Source organism: Mirounga angustirostris, unplaced genomic scaffold (genome assembly GCF_029215605.1).
Source record: "Mirounga angustirostris isolate CCGP_5_RB_7025 unplaced genomic scaffold, mMirAng1.0.hap1 SCAF_4, whole genome shotgun sequence".
Taxonomy (NCBI): Eukaryota; Metazoa; Chordata; class Mammalia; order Carnivora; family Phocidae; genus Mirounga; species Mirounga angustirostris.
In genome coordinates this window covers 82,107,853-82,135,337 of record NW_026991712.1, presented here as the reverse complement: position 1 = coordinate 82,135,337, position 27,485 = coordinate 82,107,853, and the positions used below count along the sequence as shown (strand labels likewise).

The following is a 27,485-nucleotide window of genomic DNA, read 5'->3' as shown; positions in this document are numbered from 1 at the left end:
TTAGAACAAAGTTAGGAATATGCTCAATCAACATCTGTTGAAGGCAATCGTGAGGCAGGAAATAATCTGGTGAAACAGTATATAATGACATGCAGGGCTTAACCAAAACACTGAAGGGACTGGCTTATGGCTTATTAAAAATCACAGCACTTGGGCGCCTGGGTGGCTCAGTTGGTTAAGCGACTGCCTTCGGCTCAGGTCATGATCCTGGAGTCCCGGGATCGAGTCCCGCATCGGGCTCCCTGCTCAGCGGGGAGTCTGCTTCTCCCTCTGACCCTCCTCCCTCTCATGCTCTCTGTCTCTCATTCTCTCTGTCTCAAATGAATAAATAAAATCTTTAAAAAAAAAAAAAATCACAGCACTTTTATACCAAGGCTGATTTCTAATTATTCAGTCAAATATAAGTTTGGAGTTTTGGGTTTTTTTTTTTTTTTTTTTAAATAAAGATTCATCCATTTATTTTAGAGAGAGAGAGGAAAAAAGAGTGAGAGAGCAGGTGCAAATGGGGGGGAGGGGCTAAGGGAGAGAATCCTCAAGCAGACTCCCCGCTGAGCATGGAGCCTGTCGTGGAGCTTGATCCTAGGACCCTGAGATCATGACCTGAGCTGAAACCAAGATTCAGACGCCCCTATATGCTTGTTTAAAAAAAAAACAAAAACAAATAAATCACACCCACCCATCTGGGAAGAGGTAACCATACAGAGCACATCTACTCAAACACCTTGTGCTTCAGCTTGTGAAACAAATGAAGTTATTATGACACAGTCATGTGATGGCAAAGTAGATAATGCAATATTTATGAAGCATGTGTACAAACTTACCTGGATACAAGAAACAAAAGGTGGAAAGAAAGAGAAAGTGGTGTTAAGAAAATGATTAAAGTCCTGGAGCAACTTTTGAGTAATGTTGTTTTTCTCAGACTTGGTCTTGTATTTATCCATTTCTTTTATAATTCCAGAAAACAAACTGCCAAAGAGCTGTTTTGCAATTATTGGGTCTCTCTGTAAAATATCCAAAACAAAGACAAATTAGGATCTGAAGTAAGAATGCTATAATTCACTAATACTATCAGAGCTTTATTTGAAAACACAAACTGCTGCAAGCATATCTAATTTACATCTCAATTCTGTTTAGAAAGTTTTAACAGGCATTGACATAGCTAGTATTTGAAATTTAACCAAATATACCTGTGATATCATGGATTTTGGACCCAGAAATAATGTAAGCTGGCTCAATCACATATGTAGCCACATAGTTTAACTCATGGGTGAGTCTGGACCTTCAGATACCTCATCTTGAAAGTGGGGATAACAACACATCCCAGCGTTGTGGTAAGGATTAGCCAAGATAATGCATATCAAGTGACCACTGCAGTAATTGATAAGATCTTCAAGAAAGATTAAATGAGATTTTTATTTTATTTTATTTATTTTAAAGATTTTATTTATTTATTTGAGAGAGAGAATGAGACAGAGAGAGAGAGCACGAGATGGGGGAGGGTCAGTGGGAGAAGCAGACTCCCCGCCGAGCAGGGAGCCTGATGTGGGACTCGATCCCGGGACTCCAGGATCATGACCTGAGCCGAAGGCAGTTGCCCAACCAACTGAGCCACCCAGGCGCCCTAAATGAGATTTTTAGGAACCATCGTCATATTAGCATCATCATAAAGCTAAAGATAACTGATAAGCTTAAATAAAATGCCAACTTAAAATTTCAGAGTCCCATCATTATGACCACTTAAACTGTTAAAACCATCAGTAGCCATTTTTGTGCTTTTCATGTTTGGTGTACTCAGCTCTAACAGAATGCTACCTGATCTTTTATGGCTTTAACCCTCACACTCCATGACCACAGGAACATTATCCTTTATCTGTGCCTATGACATCAGTACTAAGAACAGTCCCAGCATGCATTGTCTGTATTTTTTTAAAGGAAGGCATGAATGCATGAATTAATAAGATTTCAAAATTATTTTCCTTGATAAAAACTATGTCTGAATAAAAAGTACAACTTGTGTTCTCTATTATTTATGTATTTGTATTACAGAAAGTTATATGGTTGTTATAAAAAATTTCAGAAAATATAAATTAGGAAAAAAAGAAAGTATCACTCATACTACACTACATGAAGACACTCACTGCCATGGGTTGGTCTTTTACTGACACGCACACTCTCTCATATGGTATCTGTTTGATAACTTTATTCACTTAACTTGCGGCAGACAGGTTCCCATGTCTACAACCCAATTCTTGAGTCGTATGCACAAATTCCCTCATTGCCCAGGGAGTTCCAAATGCTCCTTCTGTTACGATAATGCAATGGTACTTAAGATAATGTTTTCAGAGCAACAAAATGCTGCTGCTGGACAATGGCTAGTTTACAGGCTCTTCTTCAGTTCTCTAGCGTGTAATGCTCATGATGAAGAAGGGGAGCCCCTGGACAGCAGAAGAGACCTTGTCTGTATTGTCCAGAGCTGCACCTCAGTGCTTAGAGCAGTCCCAGGCATCCAGAAGGAGTTGCTCCATATATAGTATTTGAATAAAGTTTTGGAATTTGAGAAATATAAGGAAACACATTCTTTTTCAAAGGACAGAAAAAATGTAGTTATGTTTTTTTCAAAACAATATTCACCATCTTAATATTTTCCAAGCACCAATGAGATGAACTGACTTGGACATGGGTCTCTCAGCTGTATCAGGCCTATAACCTGCTACCATCAGTACATACTACATACCTATCCAACATGGGCAGATGCAAACCATGCCTAGGAGAGCAGGTGGCAGCATCATTTCTGAGGCAGTGATGTGAATACATGTGTGCAGTGCACTAGAAAAACTGGGAAATAATGGGGGTGAAGAATAGCACAAGGCCAGGTGTCAAAACAAAGGAGGGGGTGTTGCCTTAGTTCCACACCCAGCAAGATACAAAGTTTGAACCATATTATCCATTCTTTGCTAACCTTCAGTTCTTCATCTGTAAATGTGTCTTTATGTCACAAAATTACTGGGAGAATCTAATGAAAGAAATGTGAAAGCACTCTGTAACAACCAAGGGCTCTTTTGTGATAGTAATTACATCAATCAGTTGGCATGCTACAATTGCAGAGAATCACACACACACACACACACGTGTGCATGTGAAGGGAAAAATGGTTAACACCAGTCCAGTTAACACTGTTGTTCCAATGTCAATTTCTAGATCATAATGTACTATGGTTAAATAAGATACCACCAGTGGGGGAAGCCAGGTAAAGAGTATATGGGACTGGGGGGGGCAGAGCAAGATGGCGGAGGAGTAGGAGACCTGGATTTCGTCTCCTTTCAGGAATTCAGCTGGATAAGGATCAAACCATTCTGAACACCTACAAACTCAACAGGAGATCGAAGAAAAGAATAGCAACAACTCTCTCATCAGAAAAGCGACCACTTTCCGGGAGGTAGGATGTGCGGAGAAGTGAATCCGAGGGGATATTCGGGAGGATAGGCGGCGGGGGAGGGGCCTCTGTCAGCTGCTTCCGGCAAGTGATAGAGCCCTGGAGCACAAAATCGGAACTTTTAAAAGTCTGCTTCACTGAGGGACATCACTCTGGTGGCTAAGAGAGGGGTGGAACCCTCCGGGACAGTGTGGTCTCAGGACCCTCGGGGTCACAGAAAGACTGGGGGTGCCTGAGTGTGGCAGAGCTCCCAGGTAACGGAGCAGAGAAGCCGGCTGCAGAGGCGGAGCCCAGGCGCGGGCTCTCAGCTCGGGGTTGCCATAAACCGTGATCCATGGCCTAATCGGGCCCCTGCTCCTCCAGCAGGGACCCAACAAGCGGCAGATCTGGAGAGACTCACCTTCCTCCCCGGGGAGGAGCCGCGCAGGAGTGCACTGCAGGGATCTGCTGGGTTTGGAGACTCCACCCGGGGTCGGGTGCCAGAGATAGAAATGTGCGGTCACAGGCCGGGTGAGCACGGAGTGCGGCCGGAGACTGGGGAGACGGGAGTGACTGACGGCTTTTCTCTGGGGGCTCACTGAGGAGCGGGGCCCAAGTTCTCGGCTCCTCCGGGGCGGAGATTGGGAGGCCGCCATTTTCACTCTCCGCCTCCAAAGCTGTACCGAAAGCTCGCAGGGAACAAAAGCTCTGGAGAGCAGCCCGAGCAGATTACTTAGCCCAGACCAGGCAAGGGCGGGGCAATTTCGCCTCCGGCAAAGACACTTGGAAACCACGGCAACAGGCCCCTCCCCCAGAAGATCAGCAAGAACAGCCAACCAAGGCCAAGTTTACCGATCAATGAGAACGGCAGAACTCCAGCACTAGGGGAATACTACACATAGAATTCACGGCTTTTTTACAATGATTCTTTAGTCTTTCAAAGTTAATTTTTTTTTTAACTTTTTTTTTTTTGAATTTTTCTTTTTCCTTTTTTCAACCAACATCTTATCAATCCCTTTTTTAAAAAACATTTTTATTTTTCATTTTTAGAGTCATATTCTATCCCTCCGTAGTAGTTACCCGTATTTTTGGCATATATATGTAAGTTGTTCTCTCTTTAAAATTGAGATAGTTTCTTCTAACAGATCAAAATATACCCTAAATCTCTAGTATATAGTTTTTTCTACTCCCCTGACTGATCACATTCTATCCCTTTTTTTTTCTTTTTTTAAATCCTCTTCTTTCTTTTTAAAACAACTTATCAATTCCTTTTATAAAATTTTTAAATTTCCATCTTTACATTCATATTCCATCCCTTCATATCAACCCTTATTTTTGTACATATATAAGTTTTTCTTTCTTTAAAATTTTGGGAGGCACTTTCTTCTAACAGACCAAAATACACCCAAAATCTAGTGTGTGGCACTGATCTATGTACCAGGCTGATCATATTTGAACACATTCTGGGTTTTTGTTGTTGTTGTTGTTTTGTTTTGTTTGTTTTTATCTTTATCTTTATCTTTTTTCTCTCTTTCCCTTTCTTTTCCCACTGCTTCAGGTCTTTTCTGATTTGTTTAGAGTATATTTTCTGGGAACGTTGTTACTCTGCTAGCATTTTGTTCTCTCATTGATCTATTCTCCCCTGCACAAAATGACAAGATGAAAAAAATCACCTCAACAAAAAGAACAAGAGGTAGTACCGACTGCCAGGGACCTACTCAATACGGACATTAGTACAATGTCAGATCTAGAGTTCAGAATCATTCCTTTAAAGATACTAGCTGGGCTTGAAAAAAATATGGAAGTTATTAGAGAAACCCTTTCTGAAGAAGTAAAAGAACTAAAAGCTAACCAAGTAGAAATCAAAAAGGCTATTAATGAGGTGCAATCAAATATGGGGGCGCTAACTGCTAGGATAAATGAGGCAGAAGAGAGAATGAGTGATATAGAAGACGAAATGATGGAAAATAAAGAAGCTGAGAAAAAGAGAGATAAACAACTACTGGATCACGAGGGCAGAATTCGAGAGATAAGCGATACCATGAGATGAAACAACATTAGAATAATTGGGATCTCAGAAGAAGAAGAAAGAGAGAGAGGGGCAGAAGGTATAATGGAGCAAATTATAGCAGAGAACTTCCCTACTTTGGGGAAGGAAACAGGCATCAAAATCCAGGAAGCACAGAGAACCCCTCTCAAAATCAATAAAAATAGGTCAACACCCCGACATCTAATAGTAAAACTTACAAGTCTCAGAGACAAAGAGAAAATCCTGAAGCAGCTTGGGAGAAGAGATCTGTAACCTACAATGGTAGAAACATTAGACTGGCAACAGACCTATCCACAGAGACCTGGCAGGCCAGAAAGGACTGGCAGGATATATTCAGAGCACTAAATGAGAAAAATAGGCAGCCAAGAATACTATATCCAGCTAGGCTGTCATTGAAAATAGAAGGAGAGATAAAAAGCTTCCAGGACAAACAAAAACCAAAGGAATTTGCAAACACAAAACCAGCCATACAAGAAATCTTGAAAGGGGTCCTCTAAGCAAAGAGAGACCCTAAAAGCAACATAGACCAGAAAGGAACACAGACAATATACGGTAACAGTCACCTTACAGGCAATACAATGGCACTAAATTCCTATCTTTCAATAGTTACCCTGAATGTAACTGGGCTAAGTGCCCCAATCAAAAGACACAGGCTATCAGACTGGATTAAAAAACAAGACCCATCAATATGCTGTCTGCAAGAGACTCATTTTAGACCCAAAGACAACACCAGATTGAAAGTGAGGGGGTGGAAAACCATTTACCATGCTAATGGACACCAAAAGAAAGCTGGGGTGGCAATCCTTATATCAGACAAATTAGATTTTAAACCAAAGACTGTAATAAGAGATGAGGAAGGACATTATATCCTACTTAAAGGGTCTATCCAACAAGAAGATCTAACAATTGTAAATATCTATGCCCCTAACATGGGAGCAGCCAATTATATAAGGCAATTAATAACAAAAGCAAAGAAACACATCGACAACAATACAATAATAGTGGGGGACTTTAACACCCCCCTCACTGAAATGGACAGATCGTCTAAGCAAAAGATCAACAAGGAAATAAAGACTTTAAATGACACACTGGACCAAATGGACTTCACAGACATACTCAGAACATTCCATCCCAAAGCAACGGAATACACGTTCTTCTCTAGTCCCCATGGAACATTCTCCAGAATAGATCACATCCTAGGTCATAAATCAGGTCTCAACTGGTACCAAAAGATTGGGATCATTCCCTGCCTATTTTCAGACCACAATGCTTTGAAACTAGAACTCAGTCACAAGAGGAAAGTCGGAAAGAACTCAAATACATGGAAGCTAAAGAGCATCCTACTGAAGAATGAATGGGTCAACCAGGAATTAAAGAAGAATTAAAAAAATACATGGAAACCAATGAAAATGAAAACACAACTATTCAAAATCTTTGGGATGCAGCAAAGGCAGTCCTAAGAGGAAAGCATATAGCAATACAAGCCTTTCTCAAGAAACAAGAAAGGTCTCAAGTATACAACCTAACCCTACACCTAAAGGAGCTGGAGAAAGAACAGCAAATAAAGCCTAAACCCAGCAGGAGAAGAGAAATAAAGATCAGAGCAGAAACCAAAAGAACAGCAGAAGAGATCAACGAAACTAGGAGCTGGTTCTTTGAAAGAATTAAGAAGATTGATAAACCCCTGGCCTGACTTATCAAGGAGAAAAGAGAAAGGACCCAAATCAACACAATCATGAATGAAAGAGGAGAGATCGCAACCAACACCAAAGAAATACAAACAATTGTAAGAACATATTATGAGCAACCCTATGCCAGCAAATTAGATAACCTGGAAGAAATGGATGCATTCCTAGAGATGTATCAACTACCAAAACTGAACCAGGAAGAAATAGAAAACCTGAACAGACCTATAACCACTAAGGAAATTGAAGCAGTCATCAAAAATTTCCCAAAAAACAAAAGCCCAGGGCCAGATGGCTTCCTAGGGGAATTCTACCAAACATTTCAAGAAGAATTAATAGCTATTCTTCTGAAACTGTCCCAAAAAATAGAAATGGAAGGAAAACTTCCAAACTCATTCTATGAGGCCAGCATTACCTTGATCCCAAAACCAGACAAAGACCCCATCAAAAAGGAGAATTACAGACCAATATCCCTGATGAACATGGATGCAAAAATTCTCACCAAAATACTAGCCAATAGGATCCAACACTACATTACAAGGATTATTCACCACGACCAAGTGGGATTTATCCCTGGGCTGCAAGGTTGGTTCAACATCCGCACATCAATCAATGTGATACAATACATTAACAAAAGAAAGAACAAGAATCATATGATCCTCTCAACAGATGCAGAAAAAGCTTTTGACAAAGTACAGCATCCTTTCTTCATCAAAACTCTTCAGAGTATAGGCATAGAGGGTACATACCTCAATATCATAAAAGCCATCTATGAAAAACCTACAGTGAATATCATTCTCAATGGGGAAAAACTGAGAGCTTTCCCCCTAAGGTCAGGAACGAGGCAGGGATGTCCACTATCACCACTGCTATTCAACATAGTATTGGAAGTCCTAGCCACAGCATTGAGACAACAAAAAGAAAGAAAAGGCATCCAAATCGGCAAAGAAGAAGTCAAACTCTCACTCTTTGCAGATGATAGGATACTTTATGTGGAAAACCCCAAAGACTCCACCCCAAAACTGCTAGAACTCATACAAGAATTCAGGAAAGTGGCAGGATATAAAATCAATGCACAGAAGTCAGTGGCATTCCTATACACCAACAAGACAGAAGAAAGAAATTAAGGAGTCGATCCTATTTACAATTGCACCCAAAACCATAAGATACCTAGGAATAAATCTAACCAAAGAGACAAAGGATCTGTACTCAGAAAACTCTAAAATACTCATGAAAGAAATTGAGGAAGACACAAAGAAATGGAAAAACGTTCCATGCTCATGGATTGGAAGAACAAATATTGTGAAGATGTCAATGCTACCTAGAGCAATCTACACATTCAATGCAATCCCCATCAAAATACCATCCACTTTTTTCAAAGATATGGAACAAATTATCCTAAAATTTGTATGGAACCAGAAAAGACCCCGCATAGCCAGAGGAATGTTGCAAAAGAAAAGCAAAGCTGGCGGCATCACAATTCCGGACTTCAGCTCTATTACAAAGCTGTCATCATCAAGACAGTATGGTACTGGCACAAAAACAGACACATAGATCAATGGAACAGAATAGAAAGCCCAGAAATGGACCCTCAACTCTATGTTCAACTAATCTTTGACAAAGCAGGAAAGAATGTCCAATGGAAAAAAGACAGTCTCTTCAACAAATGGTGTTGGGAAAATTGGACAGCCACATGCAGAGGAATGAAAGTGGACCATTTCCTTACACCACACACAAAAATAGACTCCAAATGGTTGAAAGACCTCAATGTGAGACAGGAGTCCATCAAAATCCTAAAGGAGAACACAGGCAGCAACCTGTTTGACCTCAGCCGAAGCAACTTCTTCCTAGAAACATCGCCAAAGGCAAGGGAAGCAAGGGCAAAAAGGAACTATTGGGACTTCATCAACATATAAAGCTTTTGTAAAGCAAAGGAAACAGTCAACAAAACCAAAAGACAACCGACAGAATGGGAGAAGATATTTGCAAATGACGTATCAGATAAAGGGCTAGTATCCAAAATCTATAAAGAACTCATCAAACTCAACACCCAAAGAACAAAGAATCCAATCAAGAAATGGGCAGAAGACACGAACAGACATTTTTCCAAAGAAGACATCAAAATGGCCAGCAGACGCATGAAAAAGTGCTCAATATCGCTCGGTATCAGGGAAATTCAAATCAAAACCTCAATGAGATACCACCTCACACCAGTCAGAATGGCTAAAATTAACAAGTCAGGAAAGGACAGATGTTGGCAGGGATGTGGAGAAAGGGGAACCCTCCTACACTGTTGGTGGGAATGCAAGCTGGTGCAGCCACTCTGGAAGACAGTATGGAGGTTCCTCAAAAAGTTGAAAATAGAGCTACCATATGATCCAGCAATTGCACTACTGGGTATTTACCCCAAAGATACAAAAGTAGGGATCCGAAAGGGTACGTGCACCCCGATGTTTATAGCAGCAATGTGCATAATAGCCAAACTGTGGAAAGAGCCAAGTTGTCCATCGACAGATGAATGGATAAAGAAGAAGTGGTATATATATACAATGGAATATTATGCAGCCATCAAAAGGAATGAGATCTTGCCATTTGCAACGACGTGGATGGAACTGGAGGGTATTATGCTGAGCGAAATAAGTCAAACAGAGAAAGACATGTATCATATGACCTCACTGATATGAGGAATTCTTAATCGCAGGAAACAAACTGAGGGTTGCTGGAGTGGAGGGTCGGGTGGGAGGGATGCGGTGACGGGTGATAGACACTGGGGAGGGTATGTGCTCTGGTAAGCGCTGTGAATTGTGCAAGACTGTTGAATCTCAGATCTGTACCTCTGAAACAAATAATGCAATATATGTTAAAAAAAAAAAAGAAGAAGGTAGCAGGAGGGGAAGAATGAAGGGGGGAAATCGGAGGGGTAGACGAACTATGAGAAATGATGGACTCTGAAAAACAAACTGAGGGTTCTAGAGGGGAGGGGGGTGGGAGGATGGGTTAGCCTGGTGATGGGTATTGAGGAGGGTACATGCTGCATGGAGCACTGGGTGTTATGCACAAACAATGAATCATGGAACACTACATCTAAAACTAATGATGTAATGTATGGGGATTAACATAAGAATAAAAAAATTAAAAAAAAAGTATATGGGACTAAAAAAAAAGAGTATATGGGACTAAGTACTATTTTTGCAAATTCCTGTCAATCTGTATTTATTCAGATTAAATAAAAAGCTTAAAAAAAGAGTAAAAGACTATGCAGATATAACTTAGTATTACACATAATATTAGTTCTGAAAATTTACATATAATAAAATATATGGCATTATATTTCAGCACCTAGCATAATTTTTAAAGTTTTTTTGATAAAAGTCAAAGAAATATTAATTAGGCTTTCTGGGAATAAATATCCTGGTTTTGTCAGAGAATTCAGCTAGAAAACTTCGTTCACTCTCAACCCTAACAACTTAGAAAAATATTTCCAATCCTCCGCTATTAAGAAAATTAACAGAGAAGTAAAATACTAATTCCACCCATAAACTGATAGTCTCCTGATCCCCCCAGCCCTCCAAAAGGATCTTGTATAAGCAATGATTTAAGTGGCTTAGCATTTTAAAATTTATTACACATTATTTCACTGACCAATATTATTGGTAAGAAAAATAGATTTCACTCCCTGGTTTTATAGGTGAAGAAGCTCTGTCTCAGAGCATTAAATGTCTTGACAAGGATCCCACCTGCAGGGCTATCTTCTAGATGACTCTAAGTGAGTTGCACCTGTGAAAAGAAGTTTTAGAGCCAGGAAACAGCAGGGCCAAGACTTGGACCAATGTCTTTTAACCAAGTCCATTGTTAAAGACAAATCAACACCTCATTTATGATACAGTGTAGCATCAACCATTTCTCCTTGCACATAGTAGCCCCCTGAAACTGTTAAAACAGTTTTTTTTCTGTCAATAGAAAAATGCAGCATTCAAGGACCAACCTGGGCCACAGCTTGCAAGGGGGTGATCAGGCTACTGTATTTAATCTGAATGTCAGGAAGGTCTCCTTGACGGTAACTCCTGTACAAAATGACTTGGGCATCGTGCTTCATTTTTAATTCACTCTTAATCTCCTATAATCATTAGAACCAGAGAAAGAAGATTAGAATTCTTACTGAAGAAATCTGTAGTGCATGAACTATGAAACAGTTAGTCAGTACTTATCTTTAACATAAAGGTGATCCTGATGACAATTTTTATCCAAAATGGTTTGGTCACTACAGTCTATGGTAGACAATAAATCCAAAATAAAAATTGCTATCAAATGAGTAGTAAGAAGATTATTTAAATATTCCTCACAAAATAATGTGAATATTTATAAACTCACAGAACTTGAATTAAAACTTTTTAAAGCCATATCTCAGAGGGCTGTACTTCCTCTTTAAAAAAAAAAAACCTTGGCTATCAGGCCCAGTGATATCACCACAGCCCCTAAATCCCAGCTCCTCCCTACCCTGCTCACCTGCTCAGGCCAGACTAGCCTTGAACCTGCTCTTGAGTCACCCCCGACTCCCCACCACACAAGACTGTGGGACCTGTTCATCTCTGCCTAGAATGTCTTTTCACAGTTTTTCTCTCATCATTTGGTTCCCATCTCTGATATCATCTTCAAAGAGGCTTGCTTTCTCACTTCCTCTTTAACAGTCTTCCCACACATAGTCATCACTTAATTTCAACACTGCACGTTATAATCTTAACTCATTCATTTTTTTTGTTATTGTTGTTCTGTTGTACACCCTGGGTTGTAGCTCCATGAATGCTTGTATTGTATTTGCCTCTGTACCACTAGCATTGAGAGTAGTGCCTGACACTGAGCACAATGCTCCCAACAAATAAAGCGCATGGACTTTTGATGCTTGATTACCTCCATGCCATTCTTACTGAGAGGTCAGCCACTTCAGATGAAAACAGCTGTGTCACAGGGAATGCATGGCCTCACACAGCAGGCCATTCCACATTTATTAATTATTTAAAGGACTTTCTTTGTATCAGACCAAAATATCTCCCTGTGATTTCTACCCAACAATCCTGGTTTTATCTTTTCCTTCTGTTTATATTCTGCTTGTTATTTCCTTCAGGCACACCTACTTAGGTTTCAGGCTTAATTAGTAGCTTGTGGTTACTTCTCCGAGTAGAAAAAGCAGAACGCTCTCCATGTGTGGTGGGGCCAGTGAGAAGGAGGTGGGATGACTGTGGGGCACTGATTTTGGACCCTCATCTTCAAGAGAATAGCTGTACTTACAGAGACAAGAGAAAGATGAAATGTACCTTTTCTTTCCACAGAAGATATAGTGGAACCATTCAACTACTTCATACTCAGATTTGCAAGTTAATTAAGTGACTGAGGATTTAAACTGAATTAGAACAAACTCAGGTTTTTTTTTTAACTCACAATCTTGTCTTTCTTGAAAATTTTGTCATAATTACTGATTTGTAAGTAATACTGAAGCTATGGCTAAACAAACTCTTTCATTATTTCCACATTTTGATAAACGTTTAATTTATGCCATGCTAGGTCAACTGCTTTCAGCAGATAACCCTGGACCATCCGCCTGGCCTGCTCACCGCTTTCTCTGGGCTCACCATTCCCTCTTTATCCAGGTACCCCTAGGAGAGTGGCTGGTTGTGATGTGGTCCCACAGTGGCTCCAGACCCAAAGTGGGTCAAGGCTCTGGCTAATTCTTCCCAGCAGCTAAAGTTGTAAGACCATTCAGGAATGATTGGAGGCTGTGTCTCTATCACATGGAGAAAGCCAGGCTGTCACAGAGAAGAACAAAGCCAAGCTGCAGTGAGTCTGAGATAAGGGGCAGGTATGAGGTCCTGGCAGTGCCTGTGAGCCACAACATACCGCAGATCCAAAGGACTACCCACACAGGCCCCATTCCAAGATTCCCATGACCTCATTAGTGAGTCACAACTGTCCTTTACATCTACATTAGTCAGAGGAATAATCTTTGGTTCATAAGTAACTTTAACTCATAGTGCTGCTTCTGTAATTTTGTTATGGAAGAAATATCTGACAAGAAACTTATTTCTTTAGTATATATCCTTTGATATAAAGTAAATATCTCTGACCACTCAAATTCTCGAAACAGATACAAACCTTCTCTCGTTTTTGTTCAGCAATACTCTTTCTGGTATAAATCAAACTGAGCTTTTCTTGGTCCTTTATAAATCGTCTGCGTAATCTTAATATTTCTGCCCGATTGTCTATACCTGAAGAATATAAAGGTTTGTTACAGATAGCCAATTTGATGTTTGTAGTTTACTTTACCTCCTTTCTAGAATCCCCTAAAATAAAAGTAGAATTATTTGCTTACCTCCATTTTTTACTTTCATCTAGCAGTTCTGTTTTGTTTTAATGGCATAAGTCTATGAAGAACAGAGAATAGCAGAGGAGACCACTAACCAGTTTTGGAAGCTAGAGAGTAGAAAGTTGTCACTAACTCAGCCCAACCCCAGTGCCACCATGCAGAGAACAGGGACAAAGCAAGGACAGTGGAGAAGACCTGGAAGGCTTTGGACCTGGCAGCAGCAGGCATGTCTACGGGAAGGGAGGAAAGTGAGGCTGCAGCAGGAGGTGCGGTTAGAAAGCACTGCCCCTCGTGCTGCAGGTGTGGACCCTGGGAGAGGACACACGGCCCATGGGTGCACAGGGTCGGCACAGCTGCAGGCACAGCAACTACACCACGAGCGACCACAAGGGCTTCTGGAACCTGTAGCTGCCTGCTTCTGCTTGGCGTCTAGAGTGCTGGCACCCTGGCCTGCTAGCCTGCAGGCAAGAGACTGGAGATTTTGCCTCTGGGTAATCCACCAGCACAAAAGCACAGGCAACGATATCAACACGTCAGGAGTTTCAGTGTCCTGGTCTAGTCTGACCTCCACATTCCCAATGTGTAGCTATTCCAAATGGCTTTTTAGTGCCCCATCTGGGAGTATAAGCTAAAAGCCAAGTCACCAGACATTTTGAGGAAAGCTTCAAACATGAAAGACAGAAATGAAAAAACAAAACAAAAAAGCAATAGAGAAAGAGCAACTGTTGAAAGCAGTCCATCCAGGGGAAAAAAATTTCAAAATATTATCATTTATCAAAAAGACAAAAGTAGAAATTGCAACAGTGGATCAAGGACTGGAAAGGCATTCAGAGAATATAAAAAGCTCATGGAAACTAAAAATATGATATCATAACTTAAAAGCAAGGGTTAGAAGATAGGTTAAAGTGATTTCCCAGAATACAAAGCAAAAAGGAAAAAAAAAAACCACCAAGACAATTACAAGATTTGATAAGGTCTGATATCCAAGCAACAGGATTCCAAAAAGAAAACTGATATGAGGAAATCATCAACTAAATCATCCAAGAAAAAATATTCCAGAACTGGAAAATGTGTTAGCAGTCTGAAAGGACCCTCCTAGTGCCCAGAAAAATGGACTAAAACAGATCTGCATGCTCCAAAGGACCCTTTGTGAAATTTCCTAATTGATTTAAAAGAAAGGATCCTAAGATCTTCTGCAGAGAAAAAAGTACAATTCTTACAAAGAATCAACAAAATGAATGCCACCAGGTTTCCCAACCCAACCCTGGGGACTAGGAAACCCTGATGAATTCACACTCAAAATTCTATAGCTAAATTACCCAGCAGGTATGAGTGCCATCAAAGCATCAAAAACAGCTGTTTCTGACCCCTCTTCTGAGGAATACTCAAGAAGTGCTTCACCAGAAAGAAGGAACAAGCCAAGGAAGAAGAATCAGATCCAAGAGAGGTGAAAAGACCCTCAGGATGAAGAGGTGGTCTCTAGACCATAGCTGAGCAGACACCCCAAGAGCAAGTAGCCTGGATCAGGGTAGCTCAGAAGCTCCAGGAGAGATTTCTTTTGAGATGAAACATTTATGTGTTGGGTAAAAGTAAAAGACAGTGGTACAACTCAGAGGAAATCAAGTAATAATATGTAGAAATCTAAACCAGAATAATTATTAATGAGTGGGTCATGGGCAATCATCAAGCATTAACTGGACTTCAGGCTGCCCCAAATGCACACCTCAACAATTCTGTGGGAAGATATATGTGCCATGGGTTTGAGGTGAGCAAGACACTTCATGAGTCACGGGAAAGTAATATAGTCATTCTGGGACTGCATTTTAACTTCGGGACTTTCATCGTCAGTTACAGAAGGACAAGAGAACTATGCACTCTGGTTGGATGACAGTCTGGCAGAGAAACAGCAGAGGAAGAGGATATAAAAGAAAGAAGACTGGTGGGAGGCAAGCAAGCAGGGAGCAGAATAGACAGGAGCAGGAGGGGGCTCATTAGCCCCCTTAAACCCAGAGTGGTGAGAGAAAGCAAGCTAGATTTACCTCACCTACATTAATTCACAGAATTATGTATGGCCACAGATCTGCAACATAAATGTGAAAAAGAGTGGTTGGAAATGAGGAAAGTATTTCATGTATGTGTTTAGTTCCTAAAGGAATTTACCCTTACTCATTTAAAATAAAGGGTATCAGGGGCACCTGGCTGGCTCGGTCAGTAGAGTGTGCAACTCTTGATCTTGGGGTTGTGAGTTTGAGCTCCATGTTGGGTATAGAGATTACTTAAAAAAATCTTAAAAAATAAATAAAATAAAGCATATCTGAGTGGAGGTGAGTGGGGGGATGAGTAAAGTAGGGGAAGTGGATTAAGGGTACACTTATCATGATCACTGAGTAATGATGTATAGAATTGTTAAATCACTATGTTATTGTACATCTGAAACTAATATAACAATGTATGTTAACTATACTGCGATTAAAATAAAAAACTTAATAAAAAAGAAAAAATAAATAAAAGGAATTTATCCTTGCTCCTAATTTTACTTCTTTATATCTAAATTCATATGGTTGGCATTTCCCCAAGGCTCTGTGTTGGGACCTTTTCTCTCTCTCCGTTTTCTTCCTCTGGGCTTTGACTCACTCCCAGAGCTGCCATTCTCATAAAAAGTTGAGTTGCTTTTCAGCCAGTACTGGGTCTTAGAGCTCTGCTAGCACTTCCCTGCAGCCCCTGTGACACATCTCCCCTCATCTTCCCCACCAGGACCCTGGGTGTGTGGTGGGGTGGGGGTGCCTGTGGCCTTGGCCTCCAGGGCCTCTTCAGGCACCCCACATGCTGCTCCATGCAGACCCCCTCCAAGAGGTCATCCAGAGAACCCTGCCTGTCTGCTTGGTTCACTACAGAAAGCCATGGTTGCCTCCAATAGCTGCAGGCCCACATCCCTAGCTGTCTGCTCTATGCTCCCAGTGGGCTTGTCGCACAGGCTAGACTTCTACAAGGCCTGCCAGTCCTTAAACAATCTTAAGCTGATCTGGGTCCCCTCCCCTTCCCAAACATGCTCCACACTTCCTGCCTCAATCCTTGTTTACCCTCCCCCTTCCCACACCCCTAGCTCCCAAGGTTAGTCCCAAAGGCAGCCTCTTCCCCAGGTCTTCCTGGCACTCTCTCATTCTCTCTCTCTGAGACTTACTAATTCTGCCTCATCTCAAGGTCACCTACCTGTTTACTTACCAAGCCCTGATGTTCAGAAAGTCACTAAATGAATGGACTGAGTCCAATTTACTCAATAGCTTTTCTGGAACACCTCAAACTAGGCTTTCAACGTGGTAAGTGCCCAAACAACATTTACTGAATTAAATTTTATTATTTTTTTAAGTAAACTCTACCCCCAACATGGGGCTCGAACTCATGATCCCAAGATTAAGAGTTGCATTCTCTATTGACTGAGCCATCCCAGAGCCCCCGAATTAAATTTTAATTGGCTTATTCACAGGTTATAAGGAAACGTGAATGCAGTCAGAAATGTACTTTCTTTATCTAATCTTCTGCATTAACTTATTTTAAGTATATTTCAGCAAGCTTACTTTACCTTTTGCTTTGTTATCCACCTCATCTCCTGGAAGGCCCAGCCTTTTTTTCCCAAAATCAGGTCCCACTGACTTCAAGGGTGCTCTCTGTAACTTTTCACTCCTCTTGTGGACAAACAGCAAGGAGGAAGATGAGGAATCCAATGATGAGGAGACTGTATAATCCACCAGTGGGTCAATACTGCTCCCAGTTAGCCAATTAAAGGAGCTTCTGCCATCTACAAACAGGCATGACCAGAGCATGTCACAGCATGCTCAGCAATGCACAACCCTGCCAAGCCCATACCACCCCAGCACTGCATCTGGAGCAGTGCCAACTGCCAGACACACTGTGAGCAACAAGGGATGTATCATCCTGGTGGCACCTGGGGCCTCCACGGGCTCACCTGCCATAGTCACTGGGGACAGCTCCTCCAGGTAGACAGCCACGTCACAGCAGAAAGACACTAGGCAGAAGCTCTATCAGGTTACTAGTGAGCGACCCGAGGAAGCTTAGGTGTCTGAGCCTCAGTGTCCTCATTTGTGAAGCAGGAAACACCCCACGCACTCTTTCAAGCCACTGTGATCATTATAGGAATGATACTTTGTATCTACTATAAGGTACTAAAGATTCATGGCTTCTAATATAATGTCATAAAATATCTATGGTAATTATTCAAATCATTCATACTTCTAGAACCAATGGAACATGAAAAAATTCATTTAAGGGAAAAACATTTGAAATGCTTATATGAAATGATTTAGGTGTTTTACTCCACAACTTGTACTTCTCTGATCAAAGGAAATAGGTGAATGATTTAAAAAAGAAAAGTTTAATAAACTATAAACACAGTAAATGATTTTGGTTTAGCTCTTCAGTACTTTGCTTTTGAGATAAGGGATTTTAAATATGATGCACTAAATGGATTTTTCTGGACAAAACCAAAATAAAACATACATACATGTACTGTAACTTTTGTTTTTCCTAGTCAAAAATAATCCCTTTTTTTTTTTTACTGAAAATTTAGAGAACACCAAATTAACTATTTTAACCATTTAAAGTGTACAGTACTATGGTGTCACACAGTTGGGCAACCATCGCCTCAATTCACCTGCAGAGCACCTTCCATCTTCTTAAACAGAAACTCCATATCCTTTAAACACCAGCTCCCCATCACTCCTCCTCAGCCCTCCCCCTTCCAACTCTAAGAATTTGATGACTCTTGGAACCCCAATGCTTTTCTCCTTTGACTGATGTATCTTTTCTGTGGTTCTTACCACTTTTTACTATTATTGTTTCACTTCTCTTACAGTCAATGTTCTTGTAGTAGAGGCCACTTCCACAGATCATATTGCCTGGTGCAGAGCAGGCAGGTGTTCAGGTGGACAGTTACCTGCAGTTTGTGTAGGTGTGAAGTCATACTGTTGTTGGGTGGCCCGTATCTGCTTAGCCATCACCCCTTGAGCTGGGAGGGATCCCTCCTGGGTCCGGGCCTGGAGAGCACTTTGGGAGGCTTGAGTCTCAATAAACATTGGAGTGAGAACAGTACTTCGGAAACGCCAGTCAGAATCAATGGTATATTCCTGCACATAAGAGAGCTCCAAGTGAAATAATGGTCCTTCTTTACCAACACTGAAATATTTTTATTAAAATCCATTGCTACTATCAGCAAATATGTACTATAATTTCATGTATCTCTGTGGGAAGCAGCTGAAGAACCACCTTTCTGAATTTAAAAATTTTAACTAAATAATTATTTGCCAACTAGAAATACTGATTAGTACTGGGGGAGAAAAACCGTATTTCTCCTCCTTCACATTTTGCATTAAATGGCTTAATGCCACCTCAATAATGTCACCACAACAGTAACAAGCTAAAGGGCTCAACTCCTTCCAAAGTCCTACCATGTGCTCGACACTAGGAAAGTCACTAGGACAAGTGCAAGCAAAACAGTCAGGCTCTGCTGCCCAGGTTGGCAGAGATGAAGTGAGCACGTCCATATATGTAAATCATCACAGGTTGTTAAGCCTGCCTGGAGAAAATGCAAACTCGGTATCTACCAAATTGATGGGGAGATGATGAGGAAGGAGAATGGCATTATGGAGAAAGGAAAATCTAAGTGGAGGCTGAAAGGGGGACAAGTGTGAGCATATGAAGAGTGTGAGCAGATGAGGCTGAAGCAAATGTGTTTCAGAAAGGAATGTGTTGAGTATTTCAAGTAAAATAAGAAGCCCAGTATCCCTAATCATCAGGGAAACACAAAACAAAATCACAATGGGATATCACCTCTCATCTGTCAGGTGGCTATGATAAAAAAGACAAGAAATGACAAGTGTTGGTGAGGACGTGGAGAAGAGGAAACCCTTATACACTGTTGGTGGGAATATAAATTGGTGCAAACACTAAGGAAAACAGTATAGAGGTCCTCAAAAAATTAAAAAAAGAAATGATCCAGCTATTCTACTTCCGGGTATTTATCCAAAGGAAACAAAACACTAACTCAAAAAGATATATGTACCTCTATGTTCACTGCAGCGTTATTCAAAGTAACCAAGACGTTGAAGTAACCTTAGTATCCATCGATGGATGAATGGATAAAGATAATGTGATGTGTATGTGTGTGTACACATATACACACATATACAATGGACTATTATTGAATCATAAAAAAGAAGGAAATCTGCCATCTGTGACAACATGGATGGACCTTGAGGGCATTATGCTAAGTGAAATATTTCAGACAGAGAAAGGCGAATACCACATGATCTCACATGTGGAATCTAAACAACAACATCAAAACAAAAAAAAAGTGAACTGAGAGATATAGAGAACAGACTGGTGATTGCCAGAGGCAGAGGATGGGGGGAAGGGGACATGGGTGAAGGGGGTCAAAAGGTACAAACTTCCAGTTAAAAAATAAATAAGTCATGGAGATAGAATGTGTAGCACGGTGACTATAGTTAGTAATACTGTATTATATATTTGAAAGTTGCTAAGAGAGTAGATGTTAAAAGTTCTCATCACAAGGATAAAATATTTGTAACTATGTGGTGATGGATGTTAACTAGGGGTACTGTGGTGATCATCTCACAATACAAACAAATATCAAATCATGTTGTACAACTGAAACTAGTATGTCATACGTCATTTATATTTCAATAAAAGACAGCTAGTTTAACTCTATTAGAAAATGTTTGTTGACTAAAAGACAGGAAAAGCTTATAAAATTTATTATTACAGAGATAAGTACTTCACCTGAAATTCACATTCTGACAGAGGATGCTCAAACACAGGGTTTGGATAATCTGGGCTCATGCTGGTCATTTCAAGCAGAAAATCTGTTGCTAAACTTAAAAAGTGCATTTCTATCTTCGGAGAATATAAGGAATTTAGTGCCAACAATCGGTCCAAGATACTGGAAGGTAATCTAGTCTCATGGCTCCAGAAATTTCGAATAATTAATCTGAAAAGCAGAGAGGAAAGAAGCATATTTCTCAGATACTGGCAAATAAGAAAGAATGTCCTATACACAGTGTCATGTGGAGAAGGCAGTTTGTCATCTCTATAAAGCTTAACACAGAGGAAAACCACACCCAAAATTGTATAAAGAGTTTAATCTGAGTTATGAACAATAATATGCACTGAAGGAAGGGAATATTCCAAAACCTTAACATATTTAACAAGAGGTGAAAAACTGGATGATGTTATTCTCATCTCTACTGTTTGGGAAGTTTTCAATGAGTATATAATATTAACTATTTGGAAACCGAGGAAACACCTTAAGAAATATGTATTCCTTCACTGCCTTGCTAAAAAAATTCACTCCAAAAATTAGTGCCATAAAATATTCAAAACTTAAACCAGTTAAAAACCAGGTTGGGGGGGGGCGCCTGGGTGGCTCAGTCCTTAAGCGTCTGCCTTCGGGTCAGGTCATGATCCCAGGGTCCTGGGATCTAGCCCGGCATCGGGCTCCCTGCTCCGCGGGAAGCCTGCTTCTCCCTCTCCCACTCCCCCTGCTTGTGTTCCCTCTCTCGCTGTGTCTCTCTCCGTCAAATAAATAAATAAAATCTTAAAAAAAAACAAAAAACAAAAACCAGGTTAGGCTCGGGGCGCCTGGGTGGCTCAGGTGATGAAGAGTCTGACTCTTGATTTCAGGTCATGATCTCAGGGTTGTGAGATCAAAGCCCACATTGGGGGCTTTCTCTCTCTCTTGGGTGTGATCCTCTCTCTCTTAAGACTCTCTCTCCCTCCCTCTGTCCTTCCCCCCGCTAAAGAAAAATACAGGTTAGGTTTTACAATTTATGAATGCTTATGAAATGCAAATGCATTTCTGAAAAGCAAAATGAGTTTAAAATTGTGGCAGAATGGAAAATTGAAATATAGAACCATACAAAAAGTTTATGTCCCTTCTTATATAATTAGTACTTGATAAAACATTCATAAAACTAACACGGTTGGCATTTTAGAGGAAAACTGAGGATTCACAGTGCCTGGATAGATAAAACCTGACTTGTATATACCTCCCTGGATAAGACTAATTGAAAATCAAAGGAGGAGTGCCCGGATGCTGGGCCTCCTCTGAAGTTTCTTGGCTGAACGCAGCCGGATTCTTACTGAGCTCAAGGGTCTCATCCAGGGCGTGGGTTTAAAATACAGGCACCTGTAGTGGTCACATACTTCACGAACTCCTTGCCTTGCACATGGTGTATTAGTTAAACTCATGATAAAAGCGGAAACTGAGCTTGGCTCAAGGCCTTTCGCCACTTGAGCGTCTGGCCCCCAGGCCTCCCCTTTCTCCTACGAAGGTGTTGGGAGAAATCCTTTCATTCACCATCTCAGGGTTTGCTGGCCAAACCCGAAAGAAAATAATCATCATTTATACTTCCCCATATAGTCAATATTATAGTTCTCTCTTATTTCTAAAGTTTCAAACATTTCACTCATTATTAATACGTATAGTGTGATCTCAACTATTTGAGTTAAATGATAAACATAGTAATTGTCATTACAGATTTTTTCATTTTGAGACACTGATTCACTGCATGAGCAGAGAAAGCTTTATTCATACCACTTTTGTAAGACTTTTATATTAAAATAACTTGTCAGGATTTTTAAGTCTTAATGTGGTTTATTAAACACTATGAATGGAGAAAGCAAAGAAAATGCTAATACTATAAATATAATTCTAAAAGTGCTGAAAAATACTCAGTGCAAATCTAGGAAGAAATATCCCTAACTTTATTTGTCCTGGCCCAATTATTCCAGGAGAAGCACATACTGAAGCCCAGCGTTCTCATCAATCAACCCTTGAATCAACACATCTTTTGCCAACTTAAATACTTCCCGAGACTCATCATCTGCTTGACTTTCTGGATCTCTGAGAAAAAATAACAAAATGACAAAACATTAATATTGTTTATCACTTTTGTGCAATCCCGATAACACCATCATTAAAAAATAATCTTTTCCCATGGTACTTTAACTTCCCAAATCACAGCAGAACCTACCCTCATGAGTATGTACCCTGACACCCTTCTTTGGTGCCTCTGCAAGCCTATCCAAGTGCCTGTCACAGCTCCACCTGCAATGTGATAGGGCTCAGGTGCATGGGGCAGAGTGGTAATGGGAGGAGGGCTGCAGAGGGCTCCCTGGGAATGCTAAGAGGTCCTAGGACAGGCTCACACCCTACGGGAAGTGGTGTGATGGAAGTCCTGTAGGATGAAGACATCCCACAGAGATCATTTCCTTAATTTTGTAAATTTTAAAGGGATAACTATAAAAACAGATTACACTATTAACTAACTCAACCAGTAACTGCACATTCTGAAATCCCACAGGTACATAAAAGGAGTTAAAATAAGGATACATGTCAATATACTAAAATAAACTTGTTTTAATTATTAATCATGTTTAAAAATGTTTTATTATTATAATCTGTTCCAGATTGCTATAAGCACCCAAATGCTCCCTTAAAAATAGTAATATAAAATGTTAATGTAGTGGGGTGCCTGAGTAGCTCAGTCGGTCAAGTGTCCAACTCTTGATTTTGGCTCAGGTCATGATCTCAGGATTGTGAGATTGAGCCCCATGTTGGGCTCCATGCTGAGTGTGGTGTCTGCTTAAGATTCTCACTCTCCCTCTCCCTCTGCCCCTCTACCACCAACCCCATCTTAAAAAAAAAAAAAAAGTTAATGTACACCTTACCGGTAATTGTCATGAACCCACATTAGAATATTATACATTTGTTCCCTACACACTGGAGAAGGATGAGAAATGAATTCTACAACAGGATTCAGAAGTTCTCGGAGTTCTGTTGGTTTCAATTTTGCCTTCATCATATAAATTATGTCCAAACACACTTTCTGTCTTTCATCGTCTCTGTAACAAGAGAGATTTTTTAAAACACACAAATTTAACAACTTTTATTATACTTTCAGATATGACAGGTAACATTTTCTTTGTGCTTTTCTGTATTTCAAAATTTGTTACAATGGAAACATAAAACTTGTATCTTAAAAAATTATCATGAGCTAGAATATTAAAAATGACTAAATTAATTCATTGTGGTATCCTGGATTGGATCCTGGAATAGAAAAAGGAACATTAGTGGGAAAACTGGTAAAAGCCAAATAAAATCTAGTTTAGTTAACATTAATTTACTGATGTTAATTTCTTAGTTTTGACAAATGTACCACGATATGTGACATAGAAAAACTGGATGAAGGGTATGTGGGAACTTTGTGTATTATCTTTCAAATTTTCTATAAATATACAGTTATTCTAAAATAAAAGCATATTTTAAAAAACCTGAAATGTCAAACAAAATAAACTAAATATAAAGGATCTCACATTTTGAAAAAACGATTTCAAGTGCTAGTCAGGCCACCTGGCAGGTCAAAAGCAAGTTAGGGTAGTCTGGGCCCCTACTGTGTACACCTGTTTTTATGTATCTTTTCTTCCTTGAAGCACCCAACTTAATGCTTTACACACAGTAGATACTGAATAATTTTCTAATGAAGGATATTACAATGTAACAACATAGATTCTTTGTTATTGGCATTTATCAATAATTTGTCCCTATGTAAAAAATACGTATACACTGGGGCGCTTGGGTGGCTCAGTCGTTAAGCGTCTGCCTTCGGCTCGGGTCATGACCCTCCCTGCTCAGTGGGAAGCCTGCTTCTCCCTCTCCCACTCCCCCTGCTTGTGTTCCTCCTTCTCTCGCGGTGTCTCTGTCAAATAAATAAATAAAATCTTTAAAAAAAAAAATGTATACAGACAAGAGTGGAAAAGAAGAGAGAAATAAATAAATACAGAGAAATAAAAATACTGTAAGTGATCAAAGCATCTTTTAATATTTATTTTAATAGTATAATGTGAAAATAAATGAACACTTTTAACAAATAATGGAAGCCTCCTAGTTGGCAAAATGGGTACAGAACTCAAAACCATGCATTTTAAATCTGAGAAGAGCCTTAGACAATGCTTGAGATGTGGCTTCTCCAAAGTGCCAGGTTAGTAGAGGCAGGAGGGTCAGGTCCCACCACCTTTAATTCTGATTAAAATTTAACAAATATATATTTTATGAAAACCTACAAGTTCTTTCTGAGTTGAAGGAGAAAGCTGAACAAATCAAAATTTTATGAGCCAGCTGCCTCTGAGAATATAGGGCTAGCTTCACACTTACCTGTGTCTCATGACTTGAATGAAATCCTTGCTCTTTAACTGTAAGTAGAGATCTGTTATTTCCTCTGCACGACACAGCACCACCTCCAGACAGAGGGTCTTCATCACGCCATGAAATTTTGGCAGCAGGAAGAAGACGGTGTTCATAAACCTAAACAGTGGACATGGCCAATGAGTAAGAGGGCAGTTGCAGACCCTCTCCCGCAACAGGACATCCACCACAACTGACATCTTACCTATCAGCAAGAGGAGGAAAGTTCTTCACTGCTTTGTTCAAGCACACAATAAATTTGTCCTCCATCGTATTCTGATGTTGCTTCAACTGCTTTATGATCAGTTCATACACCAACTCCTCCAATACCTGAAAAAGTAAATTTTTTTCAAATTCACAAAGGTGGAAACTTCTGTTGGTTACTGAAAATAGGTTTGTCTTGAATAGTTAAGTGAACCCAAGGAAGGTGTTGAATACTATCACCTACAAGGTAAAGGTGTTCACAGGGTATAGTGCCAGGAGCATGCCCAGGTTGGCATAAACACTGGGCACAAGAGGCCCTGGGGCTGTGCGTTTGGGTGAGCCAGGCCACGGCCACGCCTGCTTTGTGCTTCTACCATTGGTAGCGTCTAGCGCCTGTCAGATGGCAGGTTGATAAAGATTACTGCTAACGAGTATTTGAGAAGCTGAACTAAAATCAGTGACTAAATGCTGTATAAACACATTTTATGACGCCAGTGTTCACATCTCTGGTCAAATATTCACATAAATCAGAATGTTCATGCAACTTTATCTAAACAACCAACCCCTCACTGTCTATCTCCCTATATCCTGTTTTTTCTTCATCACATACTACTATCTACCATGATAGATTTGTTTGTGTATTGTCTATCTCCCCTCACCAAATGCTATCTACCTGAGGCAGGGAGGGGCTTGGCCTGCCCTGTTCCTTGGCTGCACCCCTAGAGCCCAGAGCCAGCCAGTAAGTACCCAACATACATAACCAAAATTATAAAAGAATTCAATATAGGTGAACAACAGAAGACAAGTGCATGCACATACGTACTGATGACTGGAGACTACATCTCATGGGCCAAAAGCAATTCCGTGGTTAGAATATGAGTGACTCTCACTGACTTCTTTATATTTTACTCTGTTTTTCTATTTTCTACACTAAATCAATACCATTTTATATTCAGAAAAGAACTATGTAAAACAAAAGTGTTTATCATTCTTACTAACTTGAAATTTAAGTGAAGAGAGATTAAACCTGGGATCTGCTATAATTTGCTCCATCTGTACTGAAAACTTAGCATATTATATAAACTGAAACCCAACTTCTAGGGACATTAGAATCATGTAATAATAACAAGGTTATTCTGAATTTATAAATTTTATTTTACAAAAATAGCTGGTAATCCCTAAAATAAATTATAAGTGAAGACTGATCTCCCTAAATGGGTCTATTTCCCTTAATTTTCTTTTAAACACAAATAAATGCCTGACTAGCAAAATGGGCAGGGGTCCAATTCACTGTGTTGGGATATTGTGGTTGCCCTCAGGACCTCCCGACTTGCCTAAACCTCTCCTCATCCAGCCAGAGAGTGAAAGTAGCCCACTCTCCACTCTCCATCTTTTCCTTCAGGAGAGGATGGGGACTGGAGGTATGAAGTTGAGAATCATGAACACAGAGGCAGTTTTCAAACACAAGCTGGATGGTTGACAGGGGAGCAGGGAAGGAGAAGAGGACCAATATCAGAGCTAGGGAGGTGGCCAGGAAACACGGCACTAAAGAAGGGAGAGGAAACTCCCAGGGAAGTTGGAAGAGAGTCGAGAGAGTGTCCTAGAAGCAATGACAAAGGTAATCAGGAGGAATGATCAACTGTGTCATCCTGGACAGACTGCAATGAGACGTGGCAAGAGTGGCTTATCACAATGAGTGACAGAGGTTTTGGAGGCTCCAAAACATGCAGCACCTCACTTACTAACCATGGGAGGACAGTAAGCATCATGGGATGTAGCAGTAAACATCGCTCCACTATGCTTTTTTCAAGTTAGAACATGAATTTCCATACACTGGCCCATGAAATTTACATACATTTGTAATAATTACATTCTATTGAGGACTGCAGTACTCTGAATGTATATTGCACTAAAAGATTCAGTTAGGTTATTCTCACAATCTTGTAAAGTGGGCAGGGCACACACGACTGAGAAAGCTCCCTGAGGTGCCCTGTCCTGTCTGACAGCTATATTATGTCCCAAAATGGAAGTGGGGGATTTTACTAGTTAACTTAGCCCTAACTAACCACAGCAGGTATCTAACAGAGTAATTTTCTCCAAAAGGAAATCCTGACACTACCTTCAGAGGAATGAAAGCTGGTTAAGGACTCATATCCTGACTTTCACAATAAAAAGTTACCAATCTTTAAATGTTTACCAAGTTTCCAAGTGTTTAAAAAAATCTTATGTCCTCTTTAAAAAATACTGAGCACTGGGGATGCCTGGCTGGCTCAGTCGGTCAAGTGTCTGGCTTTGACCCACATCATGATTCCAGGGTCCTGGGATTGAGTCCCACATCAGGCTCCTTGCTCAGCGGGGAGGCTGCTTCTCCCTCTGCCTGCCACTCCCCTTGATTGTGTGTGTTCTCTTGATCTTTGACAAATAAATAAATAAAATATAAAAAAACCCCTGAGCACTGTATACAGTAGGGAAGAGTGGAGTATTAATAAATGCAGAATGCC

At 40.3% G+C, this 27,485-nt stretch overlaps 1 protein-coding gene across 4 annotated transcripts in view; it reads right to left on the bottom strand.

Annotated features, from left to right (window-relative positions):
• The window catches only part of PRKDC (protein kinase, DNA-activated, catalytic subunit), a 244,993-nt gene that overhangs the window by 71,547 nt on the left and 145,961 nt on the right, over positions 1 to 27,485 (bottom strand). For 3 of the 4 annotated variants that reach the window (XM_064588357.1, XM_064588359.1, XM_064588360.1), the window contains 10 exons: positions 24,986 to 25,110; positions 24,751 to 24,900; positions 23,268 to 23,441; positions 22,342 to 22,440; positions 20,319 to 20,526; positions 18,457 to 18,646; positions 17,086 to 17,301; positions 13,295 to 13,407; positions 11,133 to 11,264; positions 822 to 1,001 (listed from right to left, as the gene is read on the bottom strand). In XM_064588357.1, coding sequence (XP_064444427.1) covers positions 822 to 1,001; positions 11,133 to 11,264; positions 13,295 to 13,407; positions 17,086 to 17,301; positions 18,457 to 18,646; positions 20,319 to 20,526; positions 22,342 to 22,440; positions 23,268 to 23,441; positions 24,751 to 24,900; positions 24,986 to 25,110 — 1,587 coding nt within the window. Of the gene's footprint in view, positions 1 to 821; positions 1,002 to 11,132; positions 11,265 to 13,294; positions 13,408 to 17,085; positions 17,302 to 18,456; positions 18,647 to 20,318; positions 20,528 to 22,341; positions 22,441 to 23,267; positions 23,442 to 24,750; positions 24,901 to 24,985; positions 25,111 to 27,485 lie in introns of all 4 variants that reach the window. The other variant, XM_064588358.1, reaches the window with a different exon arrangement.